General features: G+C 45.4%; 1 protein-coding gene across 2 annotated transcripts in view; it reads left to right on the top strand.

The window, feature by feature from the left end:
* The window catches only part of LOC119655658 (Krueppel-like factor 6), a 490,962-nt gene that overhangs the window by 75,716 nt on the left and 390,724 nt on the right, over positions 1 to 24,522 (top strand). For both annotated transcript variants that reach the window (XM_038061643.1, XM_038061642.1), the window contains one exon: positions 16,427 to 16,462. In XM_038061643.1, coding sequence (XP_037917571.1) covers positions 16,427 to 16,462 — 36 coding nt within the window. The remainder of the gene's footprint in view (positions 1 to 16,426; positions 16,463 to 24,522) is intronic.

Raw genomic sequence — 24,522 nt, 5'->3', positions numbered from 1 at the left:
AATGGACTGCATCACGCTGACATAAAACAGTCAACCCGGACATCTGGCCTTTGGGTAGTTTCTAGTGGTAACTTCAACCTGATCTCCATCCTCCTTAGTTTTCCAGATAATCTGTCAATGTCCTTACATGGAGCGAATTTTCTAGTGTGTTAGGCATATCTGCCTGTTCAACGGAATTGAAGGCATTTTTAAAATCAGGACTTACGAGGAGCACTATCCGTCAAAATCAGCGGCGACCTCTTTAATAGCATCTACTGTGGATCTCCTTGAACTAGAACCAAATCGTCTTGTGTATAAGTCTTCGGCAGTCTTACTCACTTCTGTGAGACTACTCCTCATGAACTTTCCGAGCATTTTCTCGGGTATATTAACCATAGAAGGTGATCGTAATGCAGGTGCTACCTTGTTGATAAGGAAAATGCGCTGCGCAGTACATCCGTCGATACTGAAGCACCAAATTATACGCCTCAGGAAGAATACCGTCGGCTGCTGCCGCCCCTTCTATTTTCCAGAGAAACCATTGCCTCAATCAAATCTTTCATGATGAAAAGTGCGATGTCCGTGTCACCTTTCACGCTATTGAAATGGACACGAATGGAATATGCAAGGAATCATACTCGCTACGATGCCATTTGTTCTTCATTGGGTCAATAGTAGTCCCCCATCCCACAAAGTATCTTCCACTGAAAGTGAGACAGAAGTTGTTCTCAGAGACTATTCAACCGAAAAATCTGAAAAAGAAAATCATCAAGATGTACTTTTATAAAATCGAATGCGAAGCAGTACTTACTCGGGGTGGCAGGGTCTACTAACTGATATCAGTCCAACGCACAATACCCGACCAAGGTCCCTATGTTTCCCTAATACATGCTACAAACAACTTCTTGCCAGAGCCGGGCGTATATAATCCCATTGACATTAGCATAGAACTATCGGGGACACCCAAAAGGTCGGCTAGACCATTTTTTTCGGGGGTGGGGTTGGCGAATGCATTTACGCACAGAGTATTATACTTCCGCAATGGTACGTCGTCAGGACTATCTACTAAACACCTCCCCGTCGTCAGAGAGCTAGCCTGGAACCATTTGTTACATTACCTTCGGCTAGTCCCCGAACTCTCCCGCGTTTCGGAGCCTACAAATCAGGGAATTCCTTTCACCAATGGTAGAGGAGAGAAGGAAGGGAACTGTCAGTTCAAGGAAGCCCCTGCTATCCGACTCCTCCACCGGCCACGCTCTATCTTTTTTACAACGAGAAATACCCGAACGTAATGGACGGCACGGCCCCACCTGTCAGTGCTCCTCAGTATCTCCTCGACAATTTTGTCCGGAGAGAGATCCCCTGTGTTTAAATGGAGTTGCTGACGAATCTCGTCCTACCTTCCACAAGAAAAAAAAGGTGTGTTCGGCGTCGTCCTCCATCCCATTGCAAAAACCCCCATCAGAGGATCACGCCTTCTTAATCTTGTGCGGGTAAGACTGAAAAGCTCTATGCCTACTTGGGAAGTTAGGTAATGAATTAACTAATCTTACGATGCGTTGGGTTAAGCCACGGGTCTAAATTATCGATGGGCCGTATAGTTTATTTGATTCTTGGCTCATTTTGCCAGATGTTGCCACCCGGCAAGTGTGTGTTGACGTTCATCACGGGCAACCACCCCTCTCAATACTCCGCGCTGTAGAGCAGAATAGACTTCACTGTACTCATCAAAAGACGTCGCTTGCTATATGTAGAATCCCCAATGTTTCTCATTAGTCGACTTAAGTCCACTGTTGCTTTGATTTGTTAGAAAAAGTTCATCTTTGAGCTAAGCGTCGATTGAGGGTATTTAACCATTAGTTTTGACTCGATTATGGACTCGATATTCGGCATTTGGAAAGAATCTTCTAGTGTCCACTGTTTCCGCCCATTTTACGTAATTCGAGGAACTTCTAATAGCCAACGTTACAATGAACACAACCCTTTGAAACCGCCGGCTATACGCCTCAGCTTGCTAAACTGTATCCACATCTCTACGACTGCATCCATCCAGTAGAACAAACGCTAAAGCGCTGGTGAAGTTTTCGAGCATTTTCTTAGCTTTGCCAATCTTACAAAGTGGTCGGCATTCAGACAGCAGCGCAGGGATCCTTTATCTTCGCTGATCAGAGGAAGCTTTGCCACTTTCTAGTGAGACGTAAAAATACCCTTCTTCTGGCTAACATTAAATGTATGAATGATCAGGGTAGTACATCTTCCAATGGTATAACGTCAATTTGTGCACCTCTACTGGCATGACGTCAGGTCCTGCCTCCTTTATTTTTTTTAAAAAGAGGATGGCCTCTTTCTGCCTCTTTCGGCTCTTGAAGTGGGAAATCCTCAATACCTTTTGCTACTGTGACGTCACCTTAACCTATGTGCGTAGGAAATCAAATCTGCACGATGAGGACCACCATTTTTCGGGTAGTTAGTTCACAACTGAATCCTCACTTCGTTGAGTCACACAATCACATGCTCCGTCCTCAACATAATTTTCAGGATCCTTTTCACTCTGAAGGCTGGATGAGGTATGCCCCATTCAAGTGCCTTGGCATTGAGTCTCCCCAAGTGAGATCCGCCTTTCCGTTCCTAAGACAGCATCCTCCAGTGCATTAAGCGTGTGCCGAAAATCCGGCAAGGCCTCGGTGAAGGCAAAGGAATCTCCTTAGCCTTGCGCCTAAATCCGAAGTCGGGCACCGTTTAGACCTTAGATGGCAACGGTGCCTAATTAGTGAAAAAGTGTGAAGCTGGATCTTTGTTTCACTACTGTTTGCTGAGTAATACTAAATCCGCTTTTACTTCCGCAGCGAACTGTGCTAGTAACTCATGAGTGGTTGGTTTCCGGGGTGTTTATGTTTGTAAGATGCGGACTATGTTAGTATCGTCTTAATCATTTCTAGTTCCTCACTGGAGTTTCTGGAACGCTCTCACGAGGTGCGTCAGAACTCATGAAGAGAACCACCTCTCCTTTTCGTTACAAGTTATCGCCTTTTAACCTAGCTACCTACCTGTCAGATTCCCGGTAGACTATAGACTTGGGCCGACAATCTAAACACCAGTAATCCTTTGTGAGGCTACCTTTACTCGTTCATAATACGAGTGTGTATTCCATATAAGCTGTTCGACAAGTTCCAACGCAGATAGTTTTTGGCGTCTCTAAGGCTGTGAAAACATCGCATTTTCAAACAGCGCATAGACTTCACACTAGAGAGAAGAGTTTTTTTCACCGATAGTCATATAGAACGTATTGTTGCCGGTTGATATCTGATCTAAATCGACCAGAACTCCACCATCTTTTTTTTTTAGTATGGAATACCCTTCTACTCCACTGTTTTATAGCGGCTCTTATTAAGGGCTTTCGCAAAGGCCCTGTCTTCCGTAGATTGGCCTTTCTTAGGTAAATAATTCTCCATTTGTGCGGAGAGTTTTCCTTCTTGTACTTCTTCACCATCTGGTTCTGCACCTTGGAGACTACCTGCATAAATTTTCTCCAGGGGCGCCTTTCGCTTATCGGTTACGGTGCTCTCAGCAGGGATTAGAGCTACTTCCGTTTTTTACTTGCCTTCTCTGCAAATACCGTCGAGCAGTTCTTCCAGTTTAATCAGGCCTATATATACCCTATACCCTAGGAACAAAGGTTCTACCCCAGTTCCAGTTTCTCCAGGCCTGATCCACACTAAGCTAATCACAGGACTCATGGACCGATCAGCCCCTATTCGGGACATTTGGAAACCAGTTCAAGGTTCACTTCCCGGCTGCTAACATCTTTCCATCGGCGTGAATAGAGAACTATTCGGGACTTCTAGTGGATCCCGAAGTAACATCGAAAAACTTTGTCAAGGCTGCTATCTAGGATGTATGATAATTATAATGCAAAGGTAAGGTTTGAACTACTCCCTCAAGCACCTTGGGGACGCACTCTCCCTATTGGGAGCGACCCTTTATAGATCTCAGACGTCCCCGGAGACATACCCTCTGTTCATAAGAACTCTAGGGCCGGAATACAATTGTCAATCTTTCAGTAAAATCAAACAAATTTTGGTGAACCCAAAAACCACTAATTTGCTTATAAATTTATTGAAAGTTGCCTCATTTAATCAAATCAAGCTTTCTCTTATAACAAAGACAAATCTCACGCTTGAATCAAATCTATAAGGACATAAGATGCATAACCAACGAGTGACCGATGAAAGTATTTGTTTAACTTTGTAAAGTACGCCCCAATAAGGTTCGACTCTAATACAGAAATTTCTGGCCCAAAAATGGAGCAAGCTATTCGCCAGGCCAATGTTTCCCCTTTCTAATTCGATCATAATATGCTGTTCAGATAGTCCCGTTTTCAATCATATTACACTGAATACATCGCTTCTAAGTGCCTAAGTATAAAAAAATGGCATTCCCGAACACCATATCCAGAAGCTCACAACATAACCTTTTGATCGGAAAACCAGTAGCCGTGTCGTGTTCGGCGGATTTATCTATCTTTTCTTAATATTCGTTGGCCGTTTGAAAAGAAAACATAATTTCACGGTACAAGGAGCTCGCCACAGCGTGTGCAGGTGGAGTGTGTGGACTTTACTAAATAACATTTTATCAAATTACTCACAGAAGTGGATATGTCTCAGTGATTCCCCCTGCAGGTATCGCATGTATCTATCTTTAATCGAGTGCTGGGATGAGATTCTGAGTTACCGAATCTGACAATTTCTATGATAGATTTTGGATGAGGTGACACCAAGATAAGTGTGAATACCATAGGCAGGGATTTGATAGAACGACTGAGGTCTACTAGCCGCGGATATGGAGCACTTTCAAAAGCAGCAACACTAGCGCTTAGTTAACTCCTGCACAGATTTGGATCGAACCAGGTCTACTTTCGATGGGATCATAATTAACAACAAAAGGTGTGGAATGAGGTTCTAGATAACTCAGTTAAATTCAATTAAATCGTAGACCGCTGCGCTATATTAGACGGATAGTGTACCAGAAACGTATGTGGCAGAATGCTTACCCCACACCGGTCGCCCCCATATACTCCCCGGCTGTATCTGCAGATACAGCAGCGTCGCTGGACCAGCACAGCCCGGCTAGATTTTTTCACAGGTGCCTTTCTTTCTCTGCATCGAGAGAGTGTGGACAAGACCAGCTAGACCCGGGATGGCGTCATGTGGACATTCTGTTGGCATTTTTTTTTTTCATGTTGAGATAGAAGATTTAATATCATCCAATTTAGGGGAGTATCTTGCGGGCCCATGGCCTGTGTTGATAGCACCACGCCCGTTCGCCAGCAGTTTAATTAAAAACAATTTAGACGCGGAGCAAATTGTAATCTGGAAAGATGCTGAATCACATTGACCTCTTTTTAATGTTTTAGTTTAGAATTTTAGGATTAGAATTGCTGGTTAAACGTGGAGTGACAATAGATAGTTTAATTGAAAAAACAAAACATGTTGGAAGCCAACAGGGAGAGATTTGGATGCATTGTCGCAACGGAGACATAGTACAATACAAGGTTATTATCTATTATAGTTGCGACAACATGTAGTGCTTTGTGCGAAGAGAACTTTAGATACTTTGTAACAACACATACTCGATATCGGGAGGAATGCTCCGTTCATCTTTGGAGTTCTGTAGGTTTTTTTTTCGGCATTTCGCGGAACAACAGAAGTCTAGAAGAGGTTTATCTAATGAAGTGCATGCTCATTACAAATCAACCGTCTATCTATTATCTATATCTGTCAAAATTCTTCATCAGATATTCAAAAGAGAAGGGAAGGCACGACCGGCGTATCCAATATATTTTCGTTGGAATTCCATATCACACTTCAACGCTTTTTCGATTCGGAAGAGGTCAAAGTCATTTATAAGAGTACGATCTGGATGGATGGAAGTTATTGATATCATAAGGCAATGCAGAAATACATCGATTTAGACCATATGGAATCCACGATTTCCTTCGCAGGAAAGGACAAAAATGTGTATTACTTGGGTTATCATCCAATCATTAAAAAGAAATGTGTAACGACCAAATTCCGTCCAGTGTTTAATGCCTTGATGAAGACCTTGACCAGAATTAGCTACAGTGACCGACGAGATGAAGAAAGCATGAATACAGATTCTCTTCGGATACAAGAAGATGTTTTGCATGATCATCATCCGGTTGTGTCATAGGGATATCCAAAGAGTACTGTATAGGCCAGTAAAGGACAGGACAGTACAGGAGTAAAGGAAGCTGCCGCCACATTCCTCACAGTCAAAACACTATACAGGATGACCATCCATGGGGGAAAGAAGTTTCCTGTTGCGGCGATATCCTCCATGCCCCGTAAGGAAGAGAGTAAGATAGCTCTCCAACCACTAATTAAGGTCAGAGATGAGCCTATGTGTCCACAACCCTTTCTCGAGCGACCCTAATGCTCTTGCCATCTACTTATCTATCTCTCCCTTTCCGCTTTCTTTATCTGCGATAAAGGATTGATAAACTTTGCAATGTATGTGTTCTTTATCTCATCTCCTGGGATATCAATCCGCATTGAACTCGAGGTGACGAATGCTGCATCATCTAAGACAGTCCTGAGGACTGAACACACACCTAAGACTGTCGCTCTGTAGACTGCACTCAGTTTATGAGCGTTAGCTTAGATCTGCATTGCGTTTCCCTAAGCTTGAACTGCGCAGAGCAAGATCGAGCCGACCACCCTGGCTATAGGCAACCTAGAAGTATGCCTTGCCTCTCCCAGTTACCAAGGCCATACGTGCAGCGAATGCCTTTATTATCATTCTCAACAATTTGATGACAGACTTGGAAGTAATGATGTAATCCCCAGTTGGAATGCGAGGTTGATTTATTTACGACGCTTGGTAATGACGACCGCTTCGACTTATTCGCCCGCAAGTGTCAGACTAGAACTCCCTAGCCAAACCTTAACAGCACTGATTGCTTCGCATGAGTGTAACTCAGCATTTTCGGGTCCAGTAAGGAGCTCTGTGGGAGACTCGTGGAAACACCGTATTGCAGCGTCCGTCATCGGTGTCATACCAGAGTCTTTGCTATAAGTAGCTGCCGGCAATATCAGCGAGGTAAGAAGGAATACCAATCTTTTTCATTTCCGTGTTAGGCTCCAATTGGTCAATTTTAATGAATGTCTCACGTCCATGGTCACCATCACGGAATATTTGATGGTGCTGCCCTTTGCATGAATTGTATCTTCGGCCAATCTAATAACCAATTTGATGGTATCAATAGTTGGTCTGGCTCTACAGAGCCCATACGCATCATCAACGGCGGAGCAGCCGGTATGCGGTCTAGGTCTGCCTTAGTAAGGAACTTTAGACATCCCGGTTTTGCGCCGAGATCCACCAATTCTATATCCCTAAATGGTGTCTGGCGTCCTCGCCTACGCCATCGCTCCATTTCAGGCAGAGTCTGTCTCGTCTTCTTTTTCTACCATTGACATTGCCCTTATTGACCTTATAGACTTATAAGTGACCCGCCCACCGGAAGACGGTCGTGGTATTGCTTATTGATATGCCTCCTTGGATCTTAAAAACCGGTAGGAATCTATTGCATATAACTCGCTCCTGCATTTTTCCCACAGTGTCCAGAAGACTGGTGGATCTGTGGAAGGATGGTTCACTTGGAGGTTAACCAGCCTTAGGCAACAATACCAGCTTCAGTCGCTTCAATGCTCCAGGATATATCGCCTTGGACATGCACGCTTCCAACCACTCAGCAAACATGTCTTGTCTGGGTTTCATAATAAGTTTAAGGGCTTTATTCGGCACTCCGTCTAGAACCATGGCTTTACTCTAACCTGTTCTACCGCAAATCTCCAGTGGTTCCACTCTAGTGACTGCATGGATCGCCCTTACATTTAGAGGATACAGGTAGTTGTCGGTGCCTGTCTCTTGCTGAGGGAATAATTCCTTGATGATTTTAAACAAATGATTAGGGCACGTAATCTGCGGAGGTGAACGGTCTGTCCGATCTCGATTTTATAGGCGCTACCCCACGGATTTACGTCCGCCTCTGAGTAGAGCTCTTTAAAGCACTCTCTATTGTTTCACTAAATGGTCTGCTTGAGGACTTTTCGGGCTTCTTTTGTAGGTATGCTCCTCTATAGACATGCTCTTTTCGCCTCTTATCCATCTTGACTACCGCTCTCTGAGTCATTTATGTGGCTCGGTGACACGCTGATCGAAGGTTGGCCAATTCACCATTGGACTAGTAATTGGGTCTTGGGGAATGTACATCTCCTAGGCATGGATGCATCACATGCTTTAGCAACGCATTGTCCCAGATGGAGAGCCCATTTTGCAGAGTCGCCTATTAAATTGGTCTAACCACACCTCTATCTCTCTGTTCATCCACAACCTTTGCAGGCCAGCCTGACATCTTTCTCTGTTTCGGGCATGATTGTTCTCTGTCTTGTTGCTTCACTCGTAACCCAAAGAGGATTGCCTAGTGATCGCTATCGGTGTAGTCTTTTCTGACGCATCAGGACATACCACGCACCAGTGCAGGACTGACAAAAGTTAGATCTACGATTGAGGCGGAACCTCCATTCCAAAAAGTTTTTACATCACCATCGTTGGCCACGATTATTCCAACTACACAAAGCCTCTAATCGAGTGCACCCCCTTGGATTTGTTTCTCTGCTACCTCACTCAAGTGCCCAATTGTTAAGTCATCGGCAATGATCCATAAATTTCGTACTCTTGCGTCGAAAACAAGATTGTCAACCATTTCCTGAAATTCAGACAGTCTCAGGCTTGGTGGCGTTTAGCAGCTAGAAGCATGTGCACCATCTATTTTTGCCAACACAAAGTTACTGGTTGCCTGACTCATAGCAGATTTTATGGCTTGTCGTCCATAAGTCAAATTTGTTGCCTATTCTTCACAGTGACGGTTTCTATAAGGTTCGCCTATAATGGCAATTTTCGTTTCCGATTCGTAGGTGGTCTGCTCAAGCAAATCCTGAGCGACCCTGCAATGAATGGGATTTATCTGATCAAATCTCGTTTTCTCATTGCAGTCAATACCTTTCTGAATTCCGGACATTTAACACTTCAGGCAATATGCCGGCTATCCCGTCCATCCTTTCGTTTTCACGGCGGTACCATTGTACTCTGAATAATACACTTTTCATCCATACAACAATCAAGCAGGTGGTGCATGCCTTCACGTGGTGTCCAAGCATAATCCATTTAAAACACTTATTAAGTGAGATCTGTTCTCTCAAACGGCAAACAAACCATCCAATTTCCGGCCGCCAATAACTTCTGCGTGTGTGACCGTTTAATTACTGCCATAACTCTTCACAAAAAGGCAAAGGATTCCTCTATAAGTCCTTCTAAATTCAATTATTGTTTTGAGGCAGTGGAGATCTCTTCCTTGGATATGACATCGTCGATGTCCTTTCACTGGAACTTCTCGTGACATTGCCCCCAAGCGAGTTTATAGTTTGGTTATTCCTATCTAGATTTTTTCAGTTCAAACATGAGACCCTCTTTCTGGGTCCCCCGAATTTTGCTGACATTTTCATCTAGGACACTTTAGGGGGGGCAGCTTTGACCTACAATTGCCTCTTGGCGAATTCGTACCTTTGGTTTTTTGTTTTTCTTTGCATTTACGGCAAGACCGCCTTTTTTATTTTTTGGCGCAAGTTCCCTCCCCCTATTTGTTTCACATTCTTTTTCTTGACCATAGGTCAACGATAGCTCAGTGGATAGAGCACTAGGCTGTCATACGGAAGGTCGCGGTTCAAATTTCACTGGTGGCAGTGGAATTTGCATGGTGATTTGACGTCGGATGCCAGTCGACTCAGCTGTGAATGAGTACCTGAGTCACATCAGGGTAATAATCTCGGGCGAGCGCAATGCTGACCACATTGCCTCCTACAGTGTACTGTAGTGTACCGTTACGGTCTTGAATGAAGTGCTCTAACACACTTCAAGGCCCTGACCCAATATGGATTGTTGCGCCAACGATTATTATTATTATAGGTCAACGAACTTGCGCTCGTATCACTTGGGTCGCCTGTGACACCGTTGGTGCAGTAGTTTTCAGCATTTCCTTTCTTACTTCTGCGATGAGAAAGCACCCTGATGGCTCTAATCATGTTCATAATAGCTTGGTGCACGTTGTGCTTGCCATTGATGAATTCGGACTGATCAACTACTTTAGCTCCAACCTGCATGAAAGGCAGTTCTTCTGCGTAAGGGCTCTGCTCTCGGTGAGTCTTGGTCTGATTACTCCTTCTACAGATTCCTTCACCTTCATCATTTGCTGGACTTCTATGACCTTTCTCTTTTGTCATCTTTGTTATTGAAGGAGATCGTAAAATTAACGACCTTCTTCTGAATTCTTTCAGCTCACTTTGTAGTTGGTGTTCTCGGCAGAGTTTTGCTTTCTTTGAACACCTCTTTTTCCAAATCTAAAACACTCATATGATTGCCACGCTCGGCCACCGTTTCAACCACCAAAATACTGCGGTCGAAGAGTTTCGGGGGTCGGGAGCTCGCCGCCGACACTGGAGTCCGAGCCCCTGCACCATAAGTTAACTCCTACCCACTTCTTCCATTTGCCTTTTTGTTTTGTGGCTATCTTTCCCAAAACTAATTTGTTCGATGTAGCAGAGATGAACGAACTCCCGCCTATTCGTAGTAGGAAAAGAAAAGTATATGAACACATATTTACACATCAATAGGTGAGATCTGGCAGCTCTCCATAGGACACCAGTTTCCCCTGGTGTTTCCCCTATTAATCTCCTTCTTTGCGTCCTTACGAAGATTTGAGTGAAATATGCCACTCTGTTCTATGTGTCCACGCTCTGCACCATCGTCTGATTTGATAGCGAGGGCCTTCCGACCTTATGCAAAGGTAAAAGGTATGGTATGTAACCTCTTAGTAACTTGAGCTTCCAGATCTGGAATCTGTTTGTACACAAAATTGGATTCATTTTTGCGATGCTCAAGTCAAAGGATAACCCAGCAGATTGTGCTTCCAGAGGCATAAGGCTTCGTAGTTTTGTCACTCATCCTCTGTGGTAAAAATCGCAAGAGAGGTTATTATTGTAAATGACGATTTTGATGTAAACAACTAAAGGAGATACACCAGTGTTTCTGGTAAAGTTGGGCCCGAGAGCATTTGCATCGTTTATAGACTAGATAAAAAAAGTGTGGCGGAGCTCCCAATGTCAAGACTGGAGAACCAGCTCTACTATGGGAAAATGACATGTTGTCGACGGAGTGGCCGTTGGTACGATTCCGAGAGGTCCACCCAGGAGGTAGGCTGAAGGTTTGCCATGGTTGCCAGGAGAAGCAATTTGTAAATTTTAGTCCTTAGCCACCCGAAGTTGGGATAACCTGAAAAGCATCTCGCTGTTAAAGGGTATGTTTCAGAAGCGGAAAAAAGGTTGTTCGGAGTTATCGAGTGCAGCGCGAAATAGGGATATGTTCCAGGCAAATACCGCAGGCGTTGGTATATCTGCAAGACAGTACGAGGTTGGTACGTGTGTTATTACGGGGGAGAGTTCGTAGAAGGTAGGGATAGAACCTTCTTCTTATACTATACTTAATTTGGTGATCCTGTTCCTGTCTTTCAGGATGAATTTCAGGCAAAACATAACTAACAGCAAATATGAGTTGTGGAGACTTCGTGTTGGGTACCATGTCGAAAAGTTGGGTCAAGCTAGACTCATACGGGTATGCTTGTAAATGCAAGTTAGCCTCAGAACTGTAGCTATGCTGAAGGAACATTAAGATATAGTCTCGGCAGTTAATAAGACAAGGAAGATGTGCACCGATACCAAACTGCCCTATGTGGTAACTTAGTATAGGATCTTTCCTTCAATTTTTTCCGTGATATCGATGAGCTTTTGAACATACCAACCAAGAAAGGGATTCCTAGGGAAGGTACAAACTATTCTATTCGGTATTTATGACGATGTCTACGAAGGTACGGTACTTTGATCGAAAGTTCCAAAATCTAAAAGAATTATGGAAGCATTTACGAAGAAAACCACCGCAGTGCAATGGGATGCTAGAACGCTAGCGTAGGACACTGAAGGCCGCTATAATGGCATACGATGACTCTTCGTGGTCGGAAGTTCTGCCTCTTGTTCTATTTGGCCTACGTATAGCGCGTCGTGAAGAGTTCGCCACTAGCTCCGGTGAGGTGGTATACGGGGAGAATTTGAGACTCCCTAGCGATTTTGTGTTTGATACCAGGTCTGACCTTTCCACAACTGAGCAAACTCAAGTTACACCGGTCATCCTGAAGTCACGGAATTCTTTGTAACCACCATATGAGAGCCCATATGAAGTGCTGAATAGAGGGGAGCACTTCTTTAGGTTTGGCGTCGCCCGCAGGACCAAGAATGTCCTTTTCATAGGAACTGAGGTCTCGGGGAAGAAAGGTGGGGTGGAGTAGTGTTGAGGCGCTGCAGTGTAGAGCCGCTTAGCAAGGATTCATCCGAACTCTCGCGAGCTCACCACGGCTCGAATCCCACCCGCCTGAGTAGCTCGCCTACTTCTTGGTAGCAGGTTCACAGCCACGGGGCCAGCGGAGCAGTTCCGTCTCTCGTCAATCGTGAACAAAAATAATAAGCCTTCAGCCCAAAGTAAATGCATAATGAATTATACAAATCACCAATGTGTGAAGATAGGGTATTGGAATAGTCAATCTCGCCATCCGGGTAAGTTCACCCGCCTTCCAATTTCACGAAAGGGCACTGGTCCGTATGGTGACGTTCCTGCTTCTTTTCTGGCCAGTTCATCCATTGCTTTATTGCTTTCTAATGCAAAATGGCCTTAAACCCAAAATATTCAGACCTTTTTGTGCGAGCCGATTGCATTTAATATATAAAGACATCCCCAAACTCGTTAAGAGTTCACCTAGTTAGCCCCTTTTTTTTGGGAGTAGGGTAGGTGAATGCGTTTACGCACCGAGTGCGAAATTTCCGCAACAGTTCGCTGTCGGACTACCAACTAAACATCTTCCTGTCATCAGAGCACTTGCCTGGAACCGTTTGACACATTTCATCGGTTTAGCCCTCCCGCTCATCCGGCTTTGGGAGCCTTCAAGTCAAGGAATCCCTTTCATCATCCCGAGGGAAAGAAGAGAGTTGTTAGTTCAGGAAACCCTTACTATCCGGTCCCCCTGCCGGTCGAGTTCCATCTTCTTTGCAATAAGAATAGCCCAACATAATCCGCAACACGATTCCAGTTGCCAGCGCTCTTCAGCATCTCTCTGACAATGTTGACTGGAGAGAGTTTCCCTGTGTCTGCATAAAGCTACTGACGAAAGTCGGCCCACTTCTTGCAAGAGAAAAAGATTTTTTCAACGTCGTGCGCCACTCCATTGCAGAACACACAATCAGGAGACCGCGTCTTCCTAATCCTGTGCAGGTAAGACTTAAAATCTTCCATGCCCACTCAGAAGTTGGGTAAGGAAGTAATCAATCTCACCATGCGTTCGGTTTAGCCATGGGTGTAAATTGTCGATGTGCAGCGCGATCCATCTGCCCCTTGGCTCGTTTTCCCAGGAGAGTCGCCACTTGGTAAGGGTGCGTTGCCGTTTTTCACAGGCAACCACCTTTCTTACGTTTTCACCCTTACGGCGGTAGATAGCTTTACACTCATTGGTAAGGAGGGGAACGGGGAACGCTCTCAGGATCACCATCATAGTCGCTTCGGAGAGAGTGCGATAAGCAGACGCCACTGGCAAAACATCCCGTCTGTGCCCTTGAGCAAGGCGCGTACGATGCACTTCCTTGGCAAGGGCATCAGCCCATAGCTCCGCGCCATAGAGCAGAGCCAATTGCGTTTTTCCCATACGGAGACGTCTCCAAGTAGATATAGGACCTCCAACATTCGATATTAGCTGACTCAAGGCCGGGACTCCAGCTGCAGCCCTGTCCGCTGCTGCTTTGATTTGCTCGAAGAAGCTCATCTTCGAACATTAAACCAAGGTATTTAACCGCTGATTTTGCCTCTATAGACGCAGGGTCGGGATTCTCCTTCTGGTCAAGATGACTACTTCGGCTTTTTCGGCTGAAACCGTGAGCAATCATCCATCCGCTTACCCGTCACATCAATATGCTAAGTCTGCTTTGCGGCTGTTCGACAGTGTTCCGGCAACAAGTGCCCCTCTGGGGCATGGAAGCCTCACACGCAGCCGTTATCAGGTTCATCATTCAATTTACGACGGTGTCAGCTACGACACTATCATCCTCCGAAGCGTCCTCGAGCGCGGTTCTGCTTACTCCAAGAGCTTCGACGAACTTCTCGATGTTCACCCTCGCGATATTCCACAGTCAGGGGGAACGTCGGGTTGATGCTACCGGCAAGTAGCGTCGAACGCAATGTACTGGTGAGCACTTGCCGAGAAGTCTGCTAGGACTGGCCATCCGTCCACCGAAGATGCCAGAGATTTCGACGCAAAAGTGATATCAGGAATTCTTCTTTCACAGCCTGGTCGAAAGAGACGAACGAGTGCATTAAGCCGGCGCTGAAAGTCCGACATCCTCTCGTTCGGCGCCAGGTAAACGCTAAAAAACGCTATCACTAAACACCGGATCCAGACAAACCCATTCCATCGGCCTTCGGCAAGAACGCGAGTCGAACGTCGTCCCGAACCCAGATGGCAGCGGTGATCGATAAGTTGAGATGCCATGAGGCCGGGTCCCTGCTTCGGTATTGCTCGCTTATTAGCACTAGATCAGCATTTAATTCCGCAGCGAACTGTGCTAGCAACTGGTGACCGGTTGCACTCCGGTGCATGTTAATTTGAAAAATGCGGATCATGCCATTCGCACCCTAGCCCTTTACGATTCCGCCCTGAAGATTGGACACGCTTCCGAGCCCGCAGTGTGTGCAACGCTCTCACCAGACGCACCACGATCCCTGTACAGGCAGGTCTTCGCTTGATGACCTATCTGGCCGCAGTCCCTTGCAAGCTGCTGACGTGTGTTCATAATCTAGACTTTTGTAGCACTTGCTGAAGACTATCCACATTGGTACCCTGCAATACTACCCATCCAATTTTGATTCTCCCGTTGCTAAGGAGTTTCCCCGCATATTGCTCGGGAACTTCCATCACGGCCAGTTTTTGGCCTCGAGCATTTACAGAGGTGATACCTATCCGGATATTGGTTACTTCTGGACAATCGCTCTTTATCGCCTCCTCCACTTCGACCTTTTCTGTGAAATAGTCAAGATCCCAGATTTCAAGGAATAGATTGGGCTTTAGGCTAGAAACAAGAGCCCTCTTCCCCAATAACCTCTTGACCATTTCGCAGCACGTAATCTTGCTAGTTGTCTTCAAGCCCAGTTCGACGTGGTCTCCGCCACTCCTCGTTTTCCGTATGGAGGACACCTCTGCTCCCTTGTCTTCTAGTTTCATCCTGTGGCGAATTTCACTAAGTACTTCCGCAAATGTCTTGCCTTCCGTCGGTTTAATGAGCAGAGCCCCCCTTAGGGATAACCGCTCTGCTCCACGCTTCTCTACTATCGCTAGGATTGGTCAACCAGTGTGCAATCCCGAGTTGGTCGAAATGGGTATAGCCATTCCGGTTACAAAGCAATCACTCCTGCCTCAACCATTCGTGAATTTTATCTGCCCTAACGAAGCGTCCTCTCTGACTGAAGCGGTCAGACGCAAAGTTTTTCTAAGAATATCTATTAATTGCTCTACTTTCTTTCCGCTACATCTTTCACGTAAGAAACTCACAAATATCCAACTTCGATTCCACAAACCTTTCGATTTGCCCCAGCCACCCAAGTACAGCCGTTTCATCAGGCGCATTCGAAAAAGGACAGCCTTCATTTCCCTCCTGGACTGCCAATATGCACTTGCGACTAGAATTTATGACAACCAATTAGATCTTCAATAATCGCTTTTGGGAGATTGCTGATTGTTGCCCACCATATATGCCCATGATCTGTTCTCTGATTGGAGCCCATCCTATGCAACAGCATCCTTACACTAGGAACGACTCTGCAGGCCTTCCTAGGACCCATTGGATCGAGCTAAATAGATGCAACTGAACAAACCAAATAAATAATTGCATGAGTAGATACAAATGACTGCGCTTACACATACGTTATTTTACGGACGATAAACTTGCATTTTATCTCGACTCCAGCAGATTCCATTTGCGATGTTATTGCGCTTGTTGTTTCGGGAGATTTTGATCATGGTCATCGGCGACATTGTTTATGGTCATCGGAGCTCATGCCAAACCCGAGATCAGGGAAGATTGCTCAGTGGAACGAACTCTGCACGTTGTAGGTGCATGTTGACAAGAGATGCACTTGCCCCGCAGGAATCGTTCCTCATTCATACAGAATTTATCCTCTGGAAAAATGCAAGGCGACTAATCTGTTTTTCTGTTCTTAATTTCAGAATGGACTTGGATCTGACCCTCTGCCAGCTAAGGAGGTAAGTCTTACTCGTATGGAAAAAAAGCGGTTATGGATTAGGATTTCGCGTTCAGTAAACCACATAACCTCCCCCGTCGCATGCATGCAGCACCTGCAACATACGCCTTCGTGTTGCACCACACGGAGTGGAAACCATCTACTGCTTTTCCATGCAAAAGTGATCTATGCATCTACGTTCGTATGTATCTGCGGTTTCACATGTTACAATTGATCAATTTTATGAATGCAGATACACTTAATACACATGATCAGATCAATTGAGCAAAGTGTTTGCGGTTACAATAAATTACTTTTCATCCATCTTACTTTTCCGGTTGTTGCTCAATTGAGCAATTGAATGGAGTTCTTGAGGGTTTGGCGCTTTTGTTTCTTACGCCACGTTCCAGGTTTATCTTTTTTCTTCGCTGTTTGTTTGCACAATTGCTCGTTGGGTGCTGCACTTGACATAGATATTTGCACGGTGGCTATTGAGTTTATTATCAATTTGGTAAGAAGCTCTAATTATTTAACTAATGTCAGTAGTTCATAGACTGCGGATTGCCTGAAGTTGGAAAACCTGGCAGACACTAGGTTGCAAAAACCGGGTTTTTCTGAAACTAAGAGTTATTTTGGTTAACCGTGTTTATCTTTCATACTGTACAGGTAAAAAACTATTACGATTTTCGGTCTGAAGTATTTCTGATTGATTGATCCTAATTTTCAATGAAATCGCACGTGGAGCGATTAATTTTCGTTAGCATAGAAATTCCTTAAATGGAGTGAAAGGCAAAAAAAACGTTGACCCACCATGGATTTTCCCGTGTTGAAACTTGTATTTTCAACACAACGCCCGGAGAAGGAAGGGAGGACATGAAAAGGGAATAAAAGGGTCCCTGTCTTTAACCCCGATTAAAAAGTCAGTCACTTCCCCCTAAAAGGTTATTGGTGCCACGAATTGCTTTTTTATCGGTTTATCGGTTCAATGTCTGTCAGTCTGTCTGTCTGTCCTTTTTTTTAAGGTTTTGTGTAAACACAATTGTGTAAACACACAAAACCTTACTAAAATCGGCTTACTGTCTGTCTGTCTGTCTTTTTTTTTTTGTTAGGAGAGAGTGTGGGATTTTTACCCACTTAAACCACCCCCAACTCCTCCCCTACCCCGTGGAGCCACCTTTAGGTATTACATCACGGGGCGGAGTTAGCTTACTTTAGCTAGGTCTCCTTCAGTCTTCCCGCGGGGTTCATAACCGCGCCTTCCTCACTTCTTCTGCTTTTCGCACTTTCTCCTGGATTACTGCGATCATGGAATTGATCGCATCGCAGTCTTCCTGGCAAGCTACCATTCTCCGGACAAAATTTTCCGGTGGTAGCACTACACCTAGAGTTTCATCTAGGTTCATTCTTTCTTCCACGACATTGGAAGAATACGTGCGCTGGGTCCTCTGGGACGCCGTCACAGCTTGGACAATTAGGTCCGGTGTCCAATTTAAATCTGTACAGGTATTGACGGTATCCTCTATGGCCGGTGGAAAACTGGGTGAGATTATAACTGATCTCCCCATGCTCTCTCTCCAGCCACTCCCTGATGGAAGCGATCAACCTGTAAGTCCAACGACGCTTTTCTGACTGGTTCCATCGCTGTTGCCATCTGCTTATGGATCTCTCTCTTTCGGCTTTTTTCACCTGTGATAAGTGAGAGATGGACCTGGTGTTATAAATGTTCATTATTTCGGTTGCCAGGATGTCAATTGGCATCATTCCCGAGATGATGAACGCTGTATCGTCTGAGACGGCCCTGAAGGCAGAACACACCCTTCAGACTGTTCTTCTGTAAACCGCACTCAGTTTATATGCATTGCCTAAAACCTGCAGTGCGTTTCCCCAAAATGGGACTGCATACAGCATGATAGAACTCACCACCCTCCTACGTTCCGCATCATCCTTGCCAGAGCCATACTCGTGGTGGATGCTCTTTTACAAGTATGCTCTATGTGCTGCTTAAAATTGAATTTTCCGTCTATCATCACCCCCAAGTATTTGATGGCAGGCTTGGAAGTGATTCACAATTCTAATGCAGGCGTAATTTCTTTTGCGGCGCTTAGTGATGAGGACCGCTTCCGTCTTTTCCTCAGCGAGTGCCAGTCCAGCACTCTCCATCCAAGCCTTACCAACACTGATTGCTTCGCTTGAGTACAACTCAGCATCCTCGAGATGTTTTGCGCCCACAACCAGTGTTATATCATCGGCGTAACCCGCCACCGTGGCCTCCTCCCGAACCGGAAGATTAAGCACATCATTGTACATGATGTTCTACAGTAGTGGGCCCAGTACAGAGCCAGCAGACCCTTACAGAACCCGCGGAGACAGCGTACTCCTTGGGTCCATCATCGGTATTATACCACAATGCTCGCTCATGCAAGTAGCTATCTATAATAGCGGCGAGGTAGGTGGGAACACCAAAGGTCGTCAGAGACTTTCGTATAAGGTTCCAATTGGCGGAGTTGAATGCATTCCTCACATCCAGGGTGACCATCACACAATATTTGCTGGTACTACCTTTTCCGTCGATTGCATTTTCGGCCAAGCCAGTAACCAATTTGATGGCATCAATGGTTGATCTGGCTTTTCGGAACCCATACTGCCGATTTGAAAGGCCGCCTTGGCTCTCAATAACCGGGAGTAATCTATTATAGATTACCCGCTCTAACATTTTCCCCACAGTGTCCAAAAGACATATGGGTCGGTATGACGATGGTTCACTTGGAGGTTTTCCAGGCTTAGGCAGAGGTACCAACTTCTGCCGCTTCCATGCCGCTGGAAATATTCCCTCGGACATGCACGCTTCGAACAACTCAGCGAGCATGTCCGGTCTGGATTTCACGGCAAGCTTAAGGGTCTTATTCCGACGCTTTATTGTCTCCTATTCTACCGCAGATCTCCAGCAGCTCGTCTCTGGTGACTGGCGGGATTGCCGTCACATTCAGAGGTGGTTGGAATGTGTCGGTGCTCTCCTCTTGCTGGGGGAATAACCGCTGGTTGATTTTCAGCAAGAGGGTGGGATACGTGATCTGCGGAGATGAACGGCCTCTGAATCGTCCCATCACGATTCCATAAGCTCTCCCCCACGGGTTTACGTCCGCTTCTGAGCAGAGCTCCAATAAGCATTTTCTCTGGCTTCGCTGGATGGCGAGCTTGAGGGTTTTGCGGGCTGCCTTGTAGGCGCACCCTTTCTGCCCCTGCTCGACTCTACCTACCGCCCTCTGAGCCGCTCTTCTGGCTCGGTGTCTGTCTGTCTGTCTGTCACAGGCACTTTTCTCAGAAACTGCTATACCGATTGACACGAAATTTGGTGAGAAGGTGGGACCTGTGGATCGAAATCGATGTAGATAAACCCGATAACCTCCATGTCCACTTAAAAGCTGTGTTAGCTCGTAGTTTAGTTCTCCGTGGCTCCTTTCAATCCATCTTCGAATGTGTGGAATGATACGGTCGGTCCAATGGCCAGTTTGTGCCTTGTTCCATCCCTTTTGCCATTTTGCGATGGATTCCCGCCGTGCTAGTTGCCGTCGAAGTACAATGAACTCCCCGATTGCATACATTTGGCCGTAGAGACCTCGACCATCATCCGCCAAGACGCCAAGGGAGATTGTTCCTCCCAGTACATATCCTGTTTCTCCTGTTGTTCGATAAGCACTGCATACCCGGAGTGCACTTAGTCGATACGCCATTCCTAGTTTTCCGCAGTTTGACTTGTTTTCCAGAACGTTTGCCCAAACTGGAGCTGCGTAGAGTAGCATGGAATTAACTACCCTTGAAATAAGATGACGTCGACTTTGTCTTGGTCCACCAATGTTCGTTAGTATTCTCGAGACCGCACTCCATTGCACATAATTAGCCACAGTAAGGGACCTAAGACAGACCCCTGTGGTACGACACACGTCATTGGGAATAATTTCTGTCCATCGTCCGAGTCACAATATAATCTTCTTCCAAGTAGAAATGCAACAACGATACGTACAATGTACTTTGGAGCCTGTGGTTTGGTTAAAGCCTCTACGATTTTCGTCTACTTTGCAGTGTTGAATGCATTTTTTACATCGAGTGTCACCACTGCGCAGCATTTGTCATCTTGTATTGCAGCGCGAGCCAGCCCAGTCACCACGTTGATTACATCGACGTTTGATTTCCCCTTACGAAACCCTAATTGCTTATTGGATAGGTCTCCTCCCTTTTCCGCAACAACGAGCAGCCTTTTGTATATTCGTTCAAATAGTTTACCAATAGTATTGACCAAACATATCAGTCGATATGAGGAGGGGTCACCCAATGGTTTACGTGGCTTCGAAATAGGTATCAACTTTCGCAGCTTCTATTACTTGTGGAATTGTCCTTCTCTAAGGCATGCCGTAAAAACTTTGACAAACATACCTGGTTCTGTCGTGGCTGGCACTTTCAGGGCGATATTCGGGACTCCATCTGGCCCTGGGGTCTTATTTTTAGTGAATTTCCTCGCTGCATCAACAATTTTCTCTTCTACCACTATCGAAATTTCGTCGGGGTTTACATGGACTTTAGGTAGATTTGTGTAGTTCAGCAGGATGAAGCCTTATACACCTCGATGTTCATCCTGCCGGGGCAAAGAGGGAAATCTGATTTCCGACAGAATGGGCATATTGGAGTGATGGGTTGAGTACTTTGATGAGCTACTGAACAACCCGAAAATCGGCGAGTTGGAGGTCCCGCCAACTGAAGAAGACGGACGAATACTGTCACCACCAAGTTTAGGAGAAACAGTCCGTGCAATTCATCGGCTAAAAAATCATAAGTCGCCAGGAGCCGATGGAATTACAGCCGAATTGGTTAAATATGGAGGCGACCAGTTACACCAAGTGGTTCATCAACTTGTGCTCAAGGTATGGGACAGCGAATCAATGCCTGACGATTGGCAGCGAGGCATTATCTGTCTCATACATAAAAAGGGAGATATCACACAGTGCAGTAATTATAGAGGTGTCACGTTATTGAGTACCATCTATAAGATATTCTCCACTATCTTGCTAGGCCGGAGAGCCCCATACGCCCAGAACATCATTGGCCCATAGCAAAGAGGCTTAACTCCAGGCAAATCAACACAGATCAGATTTTCTCTGTCCGGCAAGCGCCGGAAAAACAGAAATATGTGCATCAGTTGCACTATCTTTTCATTGACTTTAAAACCGCCTACGATAGCATAGCCAGAGTAAAACTATACACGGCCATGAGGGAATTCGGTATCCCGACGAAATTGATAAGACTGATTAGGCTGACCCTGACCAATGTGCGAGGCCAGATAAAAGCAGCAGGATCACTCTTAAGACCATTCGACATTAACAACGGTCTACGACAAGGGGATGCCCTATCATGCGTCCTCTTTAACCTGGCCCTCCAGAAAGTGATCCGTGATGCTGAGGTAAATGCAAGAAGTACGATCCTCTTTAAGTCCACTCAACTACTGGTTTATGCTGACGATATCGACATAATAAGAAGAACGACCCGAGACATACAAACTGCCTTCATCCAGATCGAGTAGGAGGGAAACGGCGCGAGATCTTGGGCTGCACCCCAATGAAGGCAAATGAAGGTCAGTACCAAAAACCAACCAACCATCAACATCAAACCGCGCTGGTCAAAAGGGGAGGATTAAGATAGGAGATTGCAACTTTAAAGCCGTTGATAATTTCTCCTATCTAAGGTCGAAAATCGCAACCGATAACAGCTACAACGATGAAATCCGCGGGCAGTTGTTGACAGCCAACAATGCCCATTTCAGCTTACAAAAACTGTTTCCCTCGAAACGTCTCACCATAGGGTCGAAGCTCTTACTGTACAATTCAGCGATGGATTCGGCTTTAGATTCAAATTCCTCACCTCAAATTCCTCACCCCCTCATTCCTTTCCCCAGCTATCAGCAGCCTGCTACACTGTTTTGGGCATCTACGTTCGGCATCATCCTGGAAAGGGCCGTGGTGGCCTCTGCAGCTTTTTCACAGGCGTACGATATATGTCCTTTGGAACTCAGCCTGGCATCGAGAGTCACGTCAAGGTATTTGATGGTCGGCTTTGAGACGATCATATGGCTTCCAATCCGCAGACTGGTCGCATGTCTTCTGAAACAATTTGTAATGAGGATTGCCTTCCTCTTTTCCTCTGCCAGACTCAGTCCTTTCCTTCGCACAGCATGCATGTAGTCGGTAGTTCGAACATCTTTTCCAGTGCTGCGCGGACATCTCTGCTGCGCGGTAACCTCATCGATATCCTTGCACTAGATAGCTATCTCCTGGCCAAGGAATTTCTCCACTGAGGTATTTCTCTCTCATTTCTGTATTGTCAATAGACTTTTTAGCTCCACCATGAGGTCTTCCTTTTGTGACCGCCTAATTCAGCTGACGCTGTTCCCTAAATCCATAAGCTCTGGGTCCGATATAACTTGTTTAAGATTGTCGGCATTAGTTGCTTCCTTCTTTTTGGAAATGACCATCACTTTTGCCCGTATCCTTCTCCTCTCCTTCCTCTTCTTGGAGTAACCTTGCTCCATGCCTCCGTGCCTCGTACTTCATGCTCTGCCTCATTTGCAGGCATCACAGCTACCCCCTTTTCTTTGACATCTTTGGCTGCTTTCATTGCCTACTCCGGCTTCTTTGGAGAAGGGCGTTTCAACCTTTTTGGGGATTTGTTGGGGTCCAGGTATTTCACTCATCCCTTCGCGGCTTCTTTTTTCGGCGTTCTCGCCAAGTAGCCTTTACAGAGGAGGTGTCATCTGTGTCGCCTGGGTGACTTTCTTGCCTGGTTTGCACGCTCCTTTCTCTTCCTGGGCTCTGGTGGTATTTTGTTGTCAGCATCCATTTGATTTTTTGGGTATTTCTCCCAAATTCAGGCACGAACTCGCTTTCACGGACCACAGCTGTGACAATTGCCAGCATTTTGCCTCCGGCTACCACCATGCTCCATAAGAAGTCCTGTCCCTCCAGCAGTCTTTTTCCCTCTTTAAAGTGCCTGCCTACTACAAGCAGGCAGCCGCCGAAGATTCCGTAGACCTTCAGGAGTAGCCAAACCTGCGCGTCTCCTGAGTTAGCTTAAACTAATGTCTGTCTGTCTGTCCGTTACCACACCATCTTGCGTCAGTAATGCACGTGACATTATTGTATATGATAAAAATGAGTAGATATGGGTCACGCTGTTCCGAGGGCCGAGATGAGGCAGTATCCGATGACTTACTTCTGCCCTTGACGAAATCGTCAGTCAACTTTTTTGATAAACTTGGGTGTTTAACTCCGAAAAAGAGGGGTCAGTGGACCTCAAGAGAGAAAGTAAGTTGTTTCCCAAGTAGTCCGGTCCGCCATCAAGTGGATTCGGACTCAGAACTCCATGGATCCTCAACAAGTGGCTACAATGCTAGAGGCGTTGAAATATTTAAATATTCCGACCTATCTTCTCGGGTTTGACTGGCAACCGCGTATGACGAGATACTTCAGTGAAACCGTATTTGTTTGCGAGTCGTCCTGCATGGCCCCGAAATTCCGGATTTTGAGACAAATATACTCTCGTGTTTGGTTCAAATCAACCTGGATGGTCATTCAGGTCGTCCTGCTCACAACGTATTTTGTTGCTGTTTAAGTCTCCAATTACGGAAAATTATAGATCATTTACAAAGTTGCGAAAGAAGATATGTATAATGGTAGCCCCAAAATGGTTGCAATACCGCCATAGAAGGCAAAAAACAAATTGCCTTTTGCCATCCAAGGATATTTGGAGCAATCAAAATTTATTTCTTTTCAATTAGATACAAAAGTATATAAAACGTCGTTCCTTAACTTTTTCCAACGGACAGTCGCAGTAATTGAACGAATTATCAACTGAATAATCCAAAAGGGTATAATATTTTCCTCTCAAATTATTGACTTTTGTAACACCAAACTGAGAGTAAACGACATTCTAAATAACAATATTTACAATTTTCCCTATCTTAAATTACTACGTGACATGCAACAATCTTAAGTACCTTCCATATTTTGACTCGTCGAAAACCTTCTAGTTATTCCG

This window comes from Hermetia illucens, chromosome 4 (genome assembly GCF_905115235.1).
Source record: "Hermetia illucens chromosome 4, iHerIll2.2.curated.20191125, whole genome shotgun sequence".
In the NCBI taxonomy this organism is placed as follows: domain Eukaryota; kingdom Metazoa; phylum Arthropoda; class Insecta; order Diptera; family Stratiomyidae; genus Hermetia; species Hermetia illucens.
This window is presented reverse-complemented; position numbering and strand designations above follow the sequence as displayed.